The 16,542-nt window shown below is 37.0% G+C and overlaps 1 protein-coding gene across 1 annotated transcript in view; it reads right to left on the bottom strand.

Annotated features, from left to right (window-relative positions):
• Positions 1–16,542, bottom strand: part of CPD (carboxypeptidase D) — a 77,622-nt gene that overhangs the window by 14,409 nt on the left and 46,671 nt on the right. The window contains exons 8-13 of the mRNA XM_059147377.1: positions 16,289–16,398; positions 8,556–8,658; positions 7,945–8,087; positions 6,295–6,464; positions 4,054–4,377; positions 1,413–1,608 (exon numbers count right to left, since the gene is read on the bottom strand). Coding sequence (XP_059003360.1) covers positions 1,413–1,608; positions 4,054–4,377; positions 6,295–6,464; positions 7,945–8,087; positions 8,556–8,658; positions 16,289–16,398 — 1,046 coding nt within the window. The remainder of the gene's footprint in view (positions 1–1,412; positions 1,609–4,053; positions 4,378–6,294; positions 6,465–7,944; positions 8,088–8,555; positions 8,659–16,288; positions 16,399–16,542) is intronic.

The raw sequence follows: 16,542 nt of genomic DNA, 5'->3' as shown, positions 1-16,542 counted from the left end.
TAGGAGTTTTATCTAGAACATATAGTCTCTTATAACCATAATATCAGTAGGTAGCAATATGGCCAAATATTAGAATAACCTAAGGAGCTTTTAATTTAACCTAAGGAGAATACTGATGTCTTTGGGGATGGGGCTCAGGCACTCATATTTTTAAAAACTTCCTAAATGTTTCTAATATGTAGGCAGTATTAAAACCCAGTATCCTAGATATTCTCCCACTTTTTAAAAAAGAGAACAACAAAATGTCCTTGGGATATTCCTTACAACTCACATTAAGAAATCAATACAATTTGCTTTGCTGAAAATGGTAAAATAATTTTTGGTCAAGTCTGACTGAAGTTCATCTCACCTAATCCTGTAGGTGCTTTCTGATCCTAATCATGACATAAAAGCTTCCCAAATTTCTTTTAGGGAAGGCAGTAATGTAAAACAAAAGAGCACAGACTTTAGAGTGAGACACGCTTGGGTTTAAATCCCATTTTTACCACATACTGCTGTGTGGCCCCTGTAAGTTATCAAATATCTCTGCCTCACTTTTTAGATCTATAAAATGAAGATAACATAAATTGAGGATTAAATTATGACACATGTAAAGTACTTGGTATAAGCTCCTGACACATAGTAGGTATTAAACAAATATTAGTTCCTTTCTCCTTTCCTAAAGTCTATATAGACAGTGCCAATTAGTGAGTGCTCTAGGAGGATGCACACTCTCTCTTTCTTTCTTTCTTTAAGACAACATGGAACTAGGTTATTCAATCATACATGACCAATCCTCTGGATCAAAGTTCTTTTCTGTAGTCATGGGTGGCTAAAGTAGACAATGCCATATTGCTTTTTCTAAAATTTAAGCAGCTAAGATGTCCAATAATTTTGAACTTCTTACATAAGAAGAAAAACTATTTTTTTTCCACATCATTTTCAATATAGTATCCTAATTATAAGTAACTAGCAATGGAAGTCCCTCAAGTTAGAATGTACAGAAAGGTGAGTAAAGGAAGAGTAATTTGACTATTAAATAAAGGAGTAAAGGACTGAATGCAAATCTTCAGTATTTTTTCTTCTATGCCTCTTAATTACACACAAAGAAATGTAATGGAAAGTTGCTATCCAGAGAGGATAGAAAAAGATGGTCCATTTTTAAAAAGTCTGTAATGCACTAAAAGTGCCTCTGTGTAAAATCCAATAGGAAATTTAAAAAAATTTTAAAGTAAGCTCTAGGCCCAATGTAGGTCTTGAACTCACAACCCTGAGATCAAGAGTTACAGGTTCTACTGACTAGCCACTAAGCAGTGGTTTCTGACCCCTTTGTCAGATCCCCGAAGCCCCTGAAATTTTTTTAATGATGCACTGATCTCAATGTGTGACAGCTTTTTTCTTCTAAAGCATGTCAAAACAGGCTATTCTCTTACTTGAGTAACAGCTGGGTTCTTTTTGTAGTTTAGGCAGAGAAATTCTGCCAGAGCCAAAAGTAGTTCAGTTCCAACTGGAGCATTTCCATGGATACCAGCAACAAAGCGGATCTTTGGTTCTTCGGGCTCAGATATATTAGGCTTATTGGAGATTTCGAGGGACCAAATGTGACGATATTCAGAGCTCTGTCCCAAACTTTCAAAAACCAGAAACAAAAAGTCAGAAATAATCAAGGATTCTGTTAATGCTGACATACAGATTTTTTTAAAAGACATGAAAACAAACATGAAAAGCCTTTAAAAGTCTTTAAAGAATGAGTCATTGAGTCAGAAAACCTTAAGAAAATTAGTTTCCCTTGACCAAAGAAAATCAAATACAAGTGAGATATTATCCAATTTAGGAAAAGAGTATGACATGGTTCACTGGTCCTCCAAATTCAGTCATTCTCATACCATCTTCACCGTACTTGCCCTACCTTCTATAATCTATACTACTATTTAGCTAACATATGTCTTTTAAACTAACTTTAATTTTTTAGGAAAAATTTATATATACACAAATGTACAGAACCTTACTTTCTAAATGTAAATTAATTTACATAAATAAGACAATGTATACTTTACTATAAATGCAATACTAGTATTGCAGCAAAAATCATTTAAAGTGCTCTGCTTGCCCAAGAGTTCTGAGCTTAAGACCTGTTTTCTTGTATACAAAGTGAGATTTACAAGAGTTATATAGAAAAAAATATTAGCATTAAATTTAGGCAGGTTAATAGAACAGAAAAATTATTGGTTTCCCATGATTCTATACTTAGTGCCCATAGGTGAACCACCTAGAACTGTTTTGTGTTTCACCACTGGCAGGTGTTGCCTATTTGGGGGAAAATACTTAACTAAAAAGTGCGTCTTGAATTGGAAGTTTAAAAAAACTTCAATGAACTAAGTAATGGATAGCAAAATAATGTCGAATTTTTCCTTTATTTTATTTTTTTTATTTATATTTTTTAAAGGTTTTATTTATTTATTTGACAGAGAGAGAGAGAGAGAAATGACAAGCAGGCAGAGAGGCAGGCAGAGAGAGAGGGGTACGCAGACTCCCCGCCAGGCAGAGAGCCCGACGCGGGGCTCGATCCTAGGACCCTGAGACCATGACCTGAGCCGAAGGCAGTGGCTTAACCCACTGAGCCACCCAGGCGCCCCAAATTTTTACTTTATTTTAAAATAAGAAAAAAGACTATAAGCTCTATACAGCACTAAGGTGGACAATATTAAAACCTGAATTGGGTAAAAATATTCAAGAATGAGCTGAGGAAGAGAGGTAATTGGTATTGCCAAAGCAAGTATCACTCTTTGCATCTAGGAACATTATAAACCAGTATTTGAGAAGCTAAATGTACTGGTAAAATCAGAAGGGTCAGTGAAGAAAAACAGGGTAAAAATGTCAAAGGCAGGCGCCTGGGTGGGTCAGTGGGTTAAGCCTCTGCCTTCGGCTCAGGTCATGATCTCAGGGTCCTGGGATCAAGCCCTGCGTCAGGCTCTCTGCTCAATGGGGAGCCTCCTTCCCCTTCTCTCTCTGTCTGACTCTCTGCCTACTTGTGATCTCTCTCTCTGTCAAATAAATAAATAAAATCTTTTTTAAAAAATGCCAGAAGCTAGATAATGCTCATGAGGTATGTAGAAGAGAACTAAAACGAAGCTCGGGGGAAAATGTAGAAGAAAGCCTTTAAAAGGCAGACAACAGGAGTCAACAAACAAAATAATTTCCGAGTGACTGTAACGAGACCTGCAGAAGATTTACAATCAAAAATGAAAGTGAGACAGGGCAGCCACAGAAAGTGAAGATACAGGCTGGCTCAGTATCAGCTTTGCTTAAGCCAGTACTGCGTATTTTTCCAGGACCCTCAATCACACACTGTCCTTAAGTCTTGAGGGAATAGCAACTGTGAGTAGAGACTGGAGTACAGAAAATGACAGCAACCAGGCTTCGTTTTCTATTTGAAAAAAAAAAGAATGATCTCTGGCAGGTGAGCTCACAGTTCCAAATTTGTCCCTTGCCCTCAACAAAATAAAACACACCAAGTAACAGTCAAGACACGAATATGCAGCTGAGAAGTGGAGAGCGATTTTTATTCAGTCAAAGTAATCACGAGGAAGACTAATTTTACATTTCCAGGAGGAACAGACCATCCATTGCTAATCTAACAAGTAATTCTCCAGTGTTCTTCATAACACTTTCCAGAGTCAGTGTTAGAAAGATCTCTAAGCAACATAAGTTTCAAAATAAGTAAACTCCAATTCCTCTCTATGCAGGTCCCAAACAAATTACAAAAACCATTCTACATGGCTTATTTGAATGTAACTTCTTGGGGTACCTGGGTGGCTCAGTGGGTAAAGCTTCTGCCTTCAGCTCAGGTCATGGTCCCAGGGTCCTGGGACTGAGCCCTGCATCGGGCTCTCTGCTCAGCAGGGAACCCGCTTCCCTCTCTCTCTCTGCCTGCCTCTCTGCCTACTCTGTCTGTCAAATAAATAAATAAAATCTTTAAGAAAAAAAAAAAAAAAAAAGAATGTAACTTCTTAAAAAAAGTGGGGGAGGGGAATGGAAGGACAGAAAGAAAAGCAGTGAGAGTGTGGCACTTACTTGGTGAGATTCGTGATGTGTGGGTAGTTCATCACAAGTCCTCTCAGAAACTCTGATAAGTCTTTGTATGAGTGATATCGGTAAAGAGCCAGATTTGAGGAGGACCGTAACATGAGGACTTCCAAACCATTCTCGGCCGAAAGGTCTTTAATTAAAGTTTCAAACTCTCTAGTAGTTGGATCACTGACATCATCAGTGTTGGTGCGATCCCCCTTTCCTTTCTTTGATTCATTGCTTGAATCCGCTGAAGATCGAACCAGTGTGAAGTTGACCTGAGTAGCACCTTCACTCTTCACAGTCACATTCTGGGTAACTGGATTATACCTGAAATAAAGGAGAGATCAGAGCCAGGCTTCTGCAGTGGGAATACTCAATCTGCAGAGGGTATATGAATCCTTGAGATAAATCCTGTGAGAGTCAAATACATAACTTTGCATAGTTTATTATTTGTTTTAAACATTAACAGACATGTTAATGTCTGTCTACCCAACAGACATAGGTAGACTGTAAAATGTAAATGAGTTTTTAAGATTAAATACATGATCTCAAAACAAAGTTCATATTTGCAAGAAATAACTCATGTCTCCTGGAATCTGAGTTCCCTTGCCTGTCATCAGAGTACATGGTTGGAAAAATCTGAGCGATATTACTAACTTAGCACATTATCTATCAACCAAATGCATAATTCCTGGCCTATTTTTTCAGATATCTTGCTCTTTCCGTTTTTCTAATACTATGCCAATATAGAATAAAAACAGAAAAGATTTCATTTCTCATTAGTGTGAAGCTCTAATTATATCCAATAAGGGGTTAATAGCCCAAATACATAAAGACCTTCTATGACCTAACATCAAAAAAATTCCAAACAATCTGATTTAAAATTGCTACAGGACCTGAATAGACATTTTTCCTGAGAAGATATATAGATGGCAAACAGGCACGTGAAAAGATCCTCAGCATCACTAATCATCAGGGAAATGAAAATCAAAACCACAATGAGATACCACCTTATACCTCTCAGAACAGCTAAAATCAAGAAGACAAGAAATAACAAGTGTTGTGAGGATATGGAGAAAAAAGGATCCCTTTTATACTACTGGTAGGAATGTGAATTCCTACTAGGGAAAAATGTATGGAGGTTCCTCAAAAAGTTAAAATTACATGTACCCTACAATCCAATAATTCCAATGTTGAGAAACAAAAACAGTAAATCAAAAAGATACACACACCCCTATGTTTACTGCAGTATTATTTACAATGGCCCAGATATGGAAACAACCTAAGTGTCCATCATTAAACCAATGGATAAGGAAGATACGGTGTATATACACAATGGACTATTATGCAGCTATGAAAAGATGGAATCATGACACTTGCAACAACATGGATCAACTTAGCGGGTATTATATTCAGTGAAATAAGTCAGACTGAGAAACGCAAATACCAAACAATCTCACTCAGATATGTAATCTCAGAAAACAAATGAACAAATAAACAAAAAACAGAAATAGACCTATAAATAAAGAAAATAGTATGACTGTTGCAGGAAGGGAGGTGAGCAGAATTGGTGAAGGGGAGTAGGAGATACAGACTTCCAGCTATGGAATGAATTAAGTCACAAGGATGAAAGGTACAAACAGGAAATACCGTCAATGGTACTGTAACAGCACTATACAGTGATTGCATTTGTGGTGAGCAGAGCTAAGGTATAGACTTGCTGAATTACTATGTTATATACCTGAAACTAGTGTAACATTGGATGTCAACTATACACATATTAAAAAATTTTTTTAAATAAAAAAGAGTGGTTTAGGTGAGGATAGGAAGAAAAAAAGTGTGAAAGAGCTTTAAAAAGGAACAAATGTAAAGTGGTGGTATTTATTGGACAACATGACTAGAAGTACAGCAGCAGAACAGTTATTCTTTTTTCCCAACTAATAGGCACTTCCCAGAATTGTTACCAGTAGTGAAGGAATCACTCACTAGAGCTTTACATCTGGACAGGGCCTAGGGACCTGTTCAAAGTGCAGAATTTCATAGATTTCTTCAATCTGACAGTTTATGTACTCACTTTATCACTGGAAGAGAATCAAATGTGTAACCAGCTCTAAACTTCCCAGCATTAAACCCAGGGTTGCTTGACTTCTCTAGGGCTTTCTGGCAATAACCTTCTAGAATAGAACAATGTTTGTCTTGCCTCAAGCCCTTAATATCAAAGTATTCAGTCAGTCAGTCACTCACCCTCGAGCAGATGCTGTGATTTTATAAGTTCCTGGAACCAAGAGACGCCAGTAATCTCCAGTTTTGTAGGTAGTCACTGGGTGATTAATTTCAGCAACACTAATCGTGGCATTTAATATACCTCTGCCATCTGTGGCATCTAGGACAAATCCTTTGACACCCTGATGAACCTGGATAAAGTACAAGGATACCCAGATGTCAATGTCAAGATCATCTAATTATTTTGAGAGCTCTTATCCAAAATAACGGATTGATAATAAAGTAAACATGTGGAACAAGTAGGAATTTAGGAGTTGAGAGTAAAGCTAGATGTAAACACCTATTAAGAAAAATATTTCAGTTTCTGAAAGGCTAATTTTTCATAGCCTAGATTTGTCTTTATCATGAGGAATATAAATAACACTGTTTAAACTTTAGAACCTCTGACAATTTCACTATATAGGACATTCTACAAAAAGAACTGCCCTGTCCTCTTTATTATTTTTTTTTCAAATATTTTATTTATTTATTTGACAGAGAGAGAGAGAGATTGAGAGCATGCACAAACAGGGGGAGTGGGAGAGAAGCAAGCTCCCCGCTGAGCAGGGAGGTCCACTCAGGGCTCGATCCCTGGATCATGACCAGAGCCAGAGGCAGCCACTTAACCAACACAACCACCTAGGAACCCCCTGTCCTGCCCTTTTTAAAAGGGAAATGTCAGGGCGCCTGGTGGCTCAGTCAGTTGAGTGTCTGACTCTTGATTTTTGGCTCAGGTCAAGATCTCAGATCAAGAGACTGAACCCTGTACGGAGCTCCATTTTGAGCCCCATGTTGGGGCTCCACATTCAGTAGGGAGTCTGTTCAAGATTCTTTTCCTCTGCTCCTCCGCCCACTTGCTTGCATTCTCTTTCTCTCAAACAAATAAATAAATCTTTAAAACAAAAAAGGGAAAGGTCATTTTTAAAAAACAGAAGGACTATTCTAGATTAAAGTTGAGTAAAGAGATGTAATAATCAAATGCAATGCATGACCCTTGACTAAATCCTGGTTCTAAAATATAGCTATGAAAAGACATTTTGGGGTAAAAGAAAGGGAAATTTGAATGTGGACTAAGTATTAGGCAATATTAGGGAATTAGTATTAATTTTTCTTTGGTAAGATAATGGCACCTGAAGATACAGGTATAAGAGATAGGTAGATAAAGATATAGGGATCCTTATTCTAAAAGATCCACTGCAGGGGTGTCTGGTCGGCTGTCAGTTAAGCATCTGACTTGGGCTCAGATCATCATCTCGGGGTCCTGGGGTCCTGGGATCGAGCCCCGCAAGGAGCCCCACATCAGGCTCTGCACTCAGCAGGGAGTCTGCTTGTCCTTCTGCCCCTCCCCCCAACTTGTACACTCTTTCTCTCTCTCCCCCAAATAAATATATAGACTCCTTTTTTTTTTTTTTTAAAGCAAATCACCACCGTCCTGTTTAATCATTTTCAAATCCTCCCCTGCATACAAATAAACTCATTTTCAACCATGAGTTTTCTAGATAAACACACTGAACCATGAATAGGATGAATTCAGAAGAGTGTATTTGAAAATCACTGTGTGAAAATCAAATATACACACAAAAGTATTTTTGCTCTTGGGAGAAATTTCATACTTCACTCCTAAATAGTTACCTGTTTCATAAACTGGATTAGAGATCTTCGATTCTGTTCCCAAAATTTTGGCAGATCGTTCTCAAATGGGTATTTCACACAACCTAGCTCAATGGTCACTTCAAAGCAATTTGTTTGTAAATAGTTCCAGTCCTGCATACCACCTAAAGGATAGAAAATTAAAATCAGTAACTCTGAAGTAGTACTAGGCCAGATCCCAAAAAGTAAACAACATTCTTAGTAAAAAAGCCAAATCCATCTTTTCTCAACATTGGTTGAGAAACAGTGATATGCTCATTTGAGAGCACCTTGATGCTTATGGTATAGGTAAGACATCTGCACTTTCATGTTCAAGAAGAATTCAAGTATAGCTTACCCACTTCTTATTAGCACACCTAAGGATTTTTTTAATAACACTTTCATAAAGTTTTAGTACAATCTCTTTACTCAAAACTCCAATTATACCAAATTAAAAAATAGTTGAAAAGGTTATTTGAATGTTTTAAATTATTTAAACAGTATCTTTAAAAAATGATATTTTCTCAAAATTAAAAAATCAGTAAGAAGCAGCACCATCCAGGGGGACAGAAAATCCATCAAGTTATATGGCCTTGATATTAAAGAACATTTACCTGGGACATTATACCAACTAGCTCCATTTGTTATTCCATGAGGAAAATATTCATTAGGGTACATATTCTTGCAAGGTCTACCTTGAAACATCTGGGAATTTTCCTGAAAAAAAAAAAAAAATTAAGAATCTTTACTTATATTTGTTTGCATCACAAGAAGGATAAGGCAATATAATAAATGTAGTTACCAACAGGGTGTATGTGGAGGTGGGAATGGGGGTGAGTGGAGCCATGGGAAGCTCTGAGACTTTTTTTTTTAAAGATTTTATTTATTTATTTGACAGACAGAGATCACAAGTAGGCAGAGAGGCAGGCAGAGAGAGAGGAGGAAGCAGGCTCCCTGCAGAGAGCCCGATGCGGGACTCGATCCCAGGACCCTGAGATCATGACCTGAGGCGAAGGCAGCGGCTTAACCCACCGAGTCACCCAGGCGCCCCGCACTGAGACTTTTTTAATGTCTAACTTTTTATGCCATTTTGATTGCTTGCTATATGAACTTATTACCTATTTTTAAAAATCAAAATTACACATGCTCTGTAAAAAAAAGTAGACGTTATGACTTGCAGTTACAAGTAATATAAAACCCAACTCAATCCCTCTCCAAAAATATTCCACAAAAAAGCCTTCATATTCCTGTTTTCAAGAAGCTTGAATGTCCTCAAGATAATTCTCTCACTTCCAGATGGTGCCCCTGTGCTTCGACTGCACTCTGTACCATTACAACAGGTTGCGTCTTTTTCTTCCCTAAAAACAAGACACTACTCCCTGAAACAGTGCGTGCCTTTGTGTCCCCAGCACCTAGCGGCGTCTAGCATAGACATGCGCAATAGCTTGCCTGAGGAAGAGGAAAACTGCCATGAAGATACAAGTAAGGGCTGCTGGCATCTAGAGAAGAAAAAGATTACTGGCCAGAGCTGCAGTAGAGGTTTCCTGAAGAAATCAAGCTTTGAAAGATAGTAAAAACTTCATTTCTTTCTTGTGGAAATAGAAAAAAAAAATGTATAGAAAGCATGAAAAGAAAAGTAACAATTTCCTATTTTCCCACTACTGAGAATTAACCATTTAACTTTGAAATACATAAACGGGGTGCCTCGGTGGTTCAGTCAGCAGCGCATGCGACTCCTGAGCTCGGGTTCATGAGTTCAAGTCCCATGTTAGGCATAGAGCTTACTTAAAAAAAGTGTGTGTGTGTGCGTGTGTGTGCGCGCGCGCGCTTGGGCGGTGTATGTATGTATGTGTATATAAACAACTCCCCTGGATTTAACATAAATAAATAAATACACACACATACACACACATATATATGAACAATTCCCTTTCATAAACTTAACATACCAATTACAAGCTTATGATCCCACTGCTTTCCCCCACTGCTTTACCCCATCGCTGGGTAGTGCTCTTTTGCTTTCTGGTTTTTTCACTGAAGATGTGCATGTACCTCCTATGTCTATCTATGCATTCAGTTATAAATTATATATGTGTACTATTATACTAATATAATACATATAATATAACCTGGATAAAAATAAAAAAATATTTAAGGGATAAACTTAAAAATATAAATAGAATTTTTAATATTCTTCCTACATCTTATTGGATCATCTAGTATAAACCTCACTCCAGACACCATAGTTCTAGGAAGTAGCTATTACTTTATTTTGACTTTATTCTCAGAGTAAAAAAGAGCCACTAAAAATCTCCAAGGAAAGGGTGATATGTGAAATATCCATGGCTCTAGTAAGTTTATAAAAATAATGTGAAAAAGAAACCAAAGTCAGGGAGACCCATCAAAGTACTACTGAAATAATCCAAGAGTGGGATCATGAGGCCCCAGAAAGTGATGGCCTTTGATTTTACCATGTGCATTCGCCATCTCCTTTAATTCTCTCTCCTCTGACCATTTTTTAAAAACCTAATTAAAATTTTCAAGCTAATGGCTTGACAACTTAAAGAAGACTGAGGGTGAGGATGTCTAGTCTCAGTCCACACACAGTCTAGAACTCATATACCAAGATTTTAAATGATGGGAGCTCTCTAGGTTTATTTTCTTCTTGTTTGCCTGTATCTTTTCATCTGTTTAAAATAACTCCCATTCCGTGAAACAGTTTTTTAAAAAGACATCCACATAGTGGTGATGCAATTGGATGCAATTGCTAAGATAGTAAAAATGGCTAAGGATGGAAGATGGAGAGGAAAAAAAAAGTGAAAGAGACAATGTGCAGCCAACAAAAGAGAAAAAATGGCAGAACTTTCTAATACACAATGGGGCAGAGATCAAGGGGAGAAGACAATAGTGTCAGACTTCAGAGGTCAAGAAAGTAAAACAAAAAAACCCAACAGATTTCTGGTAAACTTTGAGGGGAGGCTTCCAGGTAAAACAATGGAGGGAGAAGACAGATGACAAGAAACTGAGAGGAGAGAGCAGTAAGGAAGCAGAGACAAAAGACTACTCAGTTTTCTTCTTTTCTTTTGCTCTCTCCTGAACTAATTTTAGACTTGCAGAGAAGTTGCAAAAATAGTACAGAGAGTTTTATATACTCTCAATCCAGCTTTCCCTAATGTTAGCATCTTAGGTAACCAAACTACAATGATCAAAACAAGGAAATTAACACTGGTGTAATACTGTTAACTAAAATAAAATAATTTTTATTCAGAACTCACTACTTTTTCCACTAATGCCTCCTTGAAAGTTTCTTGTCAGTTGGTGTCTGTCACGTTGTACAGCAGAAAGCTGTTTCTTCACTCTCACTTAATTGAATTAATTGAATTTCATTATACTTAAAATATAATAAATGTTATTATAAAAAGATTAGAAAATTCAAGAGCACAAAAAGAAGAAAAATTATAAGCCAAAGATCATTTAATATTTTGATACGTAACTTCTAGATTCCTTTTGGCCTATACCTAAACTGGGATGGATGGGAATGGATGCCCCACCCCTCAGTCTTCTTAAAGTTCTTAAAATCTGCTTTACTGAGATATAATTCACATACAACATAACTCACCCATTTAAAGTGTACATCTCAATGGTTTTTGAAGTACATTTACTGAGGTGTGTGATAATCACCATGGTAATTTTAGGACTTTTTTATCACCCCATAAGAAATCCACACCCATTAGCACTCCTCATTTTCCTTCAACCTCCTCTGTGGCCTTCCTTGCCTCCCAAGCCCTGGGCAACCACCAATCTATTTTCTACCTCTATGGACTTGCCTATTCTGGACATTTCATATAAATGGAATCATACAATAAGTGAATAAGTGGTCTCTTATGACTACCTTCTTCCACTTAGCATAATGTTTTCCGGAGTTACTCAAGTTGTAATTTATTGTACTCTATCCCTCTTTATGGCTGGATAATACTCGCTGCATGAATAGACCATATTTTGTTTATCCATTTATCATTTGATGGCCATTTGGATTGTTTTCATTTTAGCTACTATGGATAATGCTGCTATGACATTCGTGTATAGTTGACCCTTGAACAACACAGGGATTAGTGGTGCCAGTGCCCCCACACAGTCAAAAATCCAGGTATAACTTCTGTTCCCCTAAAACCTAACCATTAATAGTCTACTGTTACATTACCAATAACATAACAGTGAATTAACATATATTTAGTATATTATATACTGTACTCTTACAACAAAGTAAACTAGAGAAAAGAAAATGTTATTGAGAAAATCACAAGAGAATATATTTGCAGTACTGTATTGTATTGCAGGAAAAATCCATATACAAGTGGGCCCAGGCAGTTAAAACCCCTGTTGATATTCAAGGATCAACTGTATAAGCTTTTGTGTGGCATGTGTTTTCATTTATCTTGGGCATCTATCTAAGAGTGGAATTGTCAGATAATATGGTAGTTCTATACTTAATATTCTTAGGAACTGTAATACTGTTTTCTAAAGCAGTTGCACCATTTTACATTCCCACCAGCAATATAGAAGTGTTCCAGTTTCTCTACATCTTTACCATTTTCCATTTTTTTAAATTATAGCCAATCCTAGTGGGTACAAAATGGCTATCTCATTGTGGTTTTCATTTGCATATCCCTCATGGCTAATGATATTAAGTCTCTTTTTGTGTACTTCTTGGTAATCTGTGTATCTTCTTTGGAGAAATGTGGATTCAAATCCTTTACTCATTTTTCAATTAGGTTGCCTTTTAATTATCTAGTTATAGGAGTTCTTCCTATATTCTAGATATAAGATTCTTAAAGATTATTTATTTATTTATTTGACAGACAGCGATCACAGGTAGAGAGAGAGGAAGGGAAGCAGGCTCCTGCTGAGCAGAGAGCCAGATGCAGGACTTGATCGTAGGACCCTGGGATCACGACCTGAGCGGAAGGCAGAGGCTTTAACCTACTGAGCCACCCAGGCGACCCTAGATACAAGATTCTTATCAGACATATAATTTTCTCCTATTTTGTGGGTTGTCTTTGTATTTCCTTGATACTCTGTTAATGTGTTTTGAATTCTATCTCCCCAAGAAGATATACTGAAGTCCTAACCCCCAAAGACTTCAGAATATGTATTTGATTGCAGAGGTAATCACATTGAAATGAGGTAATTAGAGTGAGCCCTAATCCCACATGTCTGATATCTTTATAAAAAGGGAAAATCTGGTTATAGACATAGGGAGAATGCCACGTGAAGACAGAGGACTGGAGTACTCAATCTAGAAGTCAATGAATGCCAAAGATTGCCAGCAAAACACTGGAAGCTAGGAAGAGACAAGGAAGGATTCCCCTACAGGCTTCAGAAAGAGCTTACCCTTGCCAGCATCTTTATTTTGGACTTCTAGACTCTAGAACAATGAGAAAATAAGTGTCTGCTGCTTTAGGGCAACCAGCTGGTGAAACTTTGTTGCAGCAACTATCGGAAACTAATACGGTAATCTAGGAAAAAAATGTTTTAATATTTGATGATATCCAATGTATCTTTTTTTGGGTCACTTGTGCTCTAGGAAACCAGTGTCTAACCCAATGTCACAAAGATTTATTCCTGTATTTTTTCTAAAAGTTTTATAGGCTTAGCTCTTACATTTAGGACTATGATCCATTTTGAGATAATTTTGGAATATGATGTGAGGAAGGGACCCAAATTCATTATTTTACGTGTGCTTAGTTTTCATATCACCATTTATTGGAAAGATTATTCTTTCTCCACTGAATTGACTTGGTGCCCTTGTCAAAAAATCAACTGAACATACAAATAAGAGATTATTTCTGTACTCAATTTTAATTCACTGATCTTTAGTTATGTCAGTATGGCAGTATCTTAATTACTGTAGTTGTGTAGTAAGTTTGAAATTGTATAGTTGGGTAGTAAGTATGAGGTCTTTAGCTCTTATAAGTTCTTTTTGTTTTAGAGATGATTTTGTCTTGTTCTCTTCCTATCTTTTTTTTTCTATTTCTGTTTTCATTTTTTAAATAGCTGAGCCTACACGGGTTTTCATATACTCAATGTGTGTTTGGGTATATTTAATCTGTTTGGAGTGTTTGACTTACAGTTTTTTTCTGCTTCTTGATCATTTTTTGGTGATAGTTCAGGTTTCCTTAGACAATAGACAAAATTTCATTTCCTAATTTTCTCAAATAGTTCTCCATGGATTTTACTAATCTTGTGCTCATTTTTATAATACTGGGCTGTTATACATAAAATTCTTAGTTAAGGGTGCCCTTTTCTGTCAGTCTAGCAGTCAAGGTACTTTAGCTTGTTTTTGTTTTATCTGCCTTGATGTTAAGGGTACAGCTGTGAGTCTCCTGATTTTATGGTTTTCTTCTGTCTTGTACAATCCTACACCTCCCATTCTTTCTTTTTTTCCTCTTCACTGTCCAATTACACCAAAGGGCATTTCTTCATTTCTTTTTGCCTTTTTTTCTGCCCCAGAAGTTAAGAGTTTGAAAGATTTCCCTTTAAATCCATCTATCTTTTTAAATTATGTCTGTCCCTTTAAATTGCACCAGATCTTGTAAGTTGTATATACTTTGAAATCTCTTCCCAATATTCCAGTACTCTCATCTGCCCAGCTGCTTCTTTATTTAGGTTTCAGATTTTGGGTGTACTTTATGTTTGGTGATCATTCCATCACCTTCAGGACTACCCTTCATTAGTCCCCCTCTTCTGTCTTTGCAGATTGTCTTGGTTTGCTTTTCCTCACCATGAAGCTATATGGCAGGGCACAAGGGGGATTGATAGATCATGACAGATCATGGCTAAGAGAAAGGAGGCTGTGAGTAAAGAGTGAGGTTTTTAATTATCACCTTTCCCATTTACAACAGAGGAAATGGGAGGCATAAGATTTCAGAAGAAGCAGGATGTGGTGGGATCAAGAAATGGAGGAAAATATGGGAAAGTCACAAATTGGTAATAACAGAGAAGACATTATCTGAATGAACTCACATCAGATTATTCAAAGGTATACTTAGTCAAGGCAAAGTGATCTACTAAGAATAAGGCGAGTAAAGCTGGGATTAGGAGGTTCAGATAGAGGACAAAAGTTTAGAATCATCCAAGTGGGAAATGAGCCAAAGAGTCAAGGAGCAAAACATGAAATACTGCCAAGGAGAACTGAGGGCTCTGCTGAGGTTAGAGAGCATAGATACAGTGTGGTCAATTTCCATGACTGTGCGACTTTTCTGGGATATAGTGGTAATTACTGTGGATGGACACTGGCAAGGCAGGTAGGTCAAAAGGGTATCCCAAGGTGTGAGTGAGAGTATCACTGAAAGGGATGTCCGTAAGTAGTGGGATAGAAAGTAAAATCAAAAGAATTAAAAGTCAAAGAAAACAAAAACAAAAAGGGGGCCTGGGTGGCTCAGTCGATTAAGTGTCTGCCTTTGGCTCAAGTCATGGTCCTAGGGCCCTGGGATGGAGCCCTGTCAGGCTCCCTGCTCAGCAGGGAGTCTACTTCTCCCTCTCCGTCTCTCCCCCCTGCTCAAGTGTGCTCGTGTTCTTTCTCTCTCTAATAAATAAATAAAATCTTAAAAAAAAAAAAAAAAAGAAAACAAAAAGAGGCTAAGGAACTCAAAGTCACAATGAGGATAAAAAGAAGAACTATAATATCAGGCACCAAATTTGATGGGGATATGAGCAAAATCTGATCACTTAATTTTTATTTTGATTATTCAGAGGGTATAATATTCTCTTATGCCATGAACATCCCTCTACTCCTGGTGTGCCCAAACAGAAGGCAACTATTTTTTAAAGTGTAATAATAGATATATTCTCTTGTTAGAAACTCCCAACAATCTCACAATGAAGGCACGGGCAATGTGAAATGACAGAAGGCTGTGATTGAGACCATAGAGTTGCAGTGTTAATATTTTATTTACAAAAGCAGTTAATGGGCTGGATTTGGCCCTAGAGCTGGAGCTTGTCAACCTCTACCTTAGACTACAAGTAGGTTTATAACTTAAATACTAGCCAAATGAAATAAACCAGCATGCTAATTTATATTACCATGTTTAGTTTATTATGATTCAGGTGCTATGCTAAAAATTGTAGACAAAAAGACATTACTTGAGATTAAAGGCTAATGGAGAAATATGTAGTATAATCAAAGTAAGGTAGAAAACAGTAGAAAAAGCAGTTAAGACTGACTGTAAGGAATCATGGAAAGCTTAACCAAAAAGAAAGCACTTGACCATAGTCTTACCTGACTTTGTTTCAACCCATTTTTTAAATTAATGAATCTGAGAGTACTTTTGTTTAAACACAAACTTACCTTGGAATAAGAAAGTGCTATTTGTTGAAACACAGCATCATCTGGTGATTTACTATATGTGGCAAGCCCTTGTTCATCATCATCAAAAGGGTAGTTCACTACCAAAGAACCTGCAAAGGGAAAAAAGGAAAATGTATCATGTTATCGCCTTCAAGATGGGTACCAACATAAAGTACACTTTGACAACAGTACCAATAGAAATGCCAAGAGAAAAAACTAATACAATTTTCCAAGGCTTATTTCCTCATCAGAAA

This window comes from Mustela lutreola, chromosome 15, assembly GCF_030435805.1.
Source record: "Mustela lutreola isolate mMusLut2 chromosome 15, mMusLut2.pri, whole genome shotgun sequence".
Classification (NCBI taxonomy): Eukaryota; Metazoa; Chordata; class Mammalia; order Carnivora; family Mustelidae; genus Mustela; species Mustela lutreola.
The sequence above is the reverse complement of the archived record's forward strand: the minus strand, read 5'-3'. Positions and strand labels throughout refer to the sequence as shown.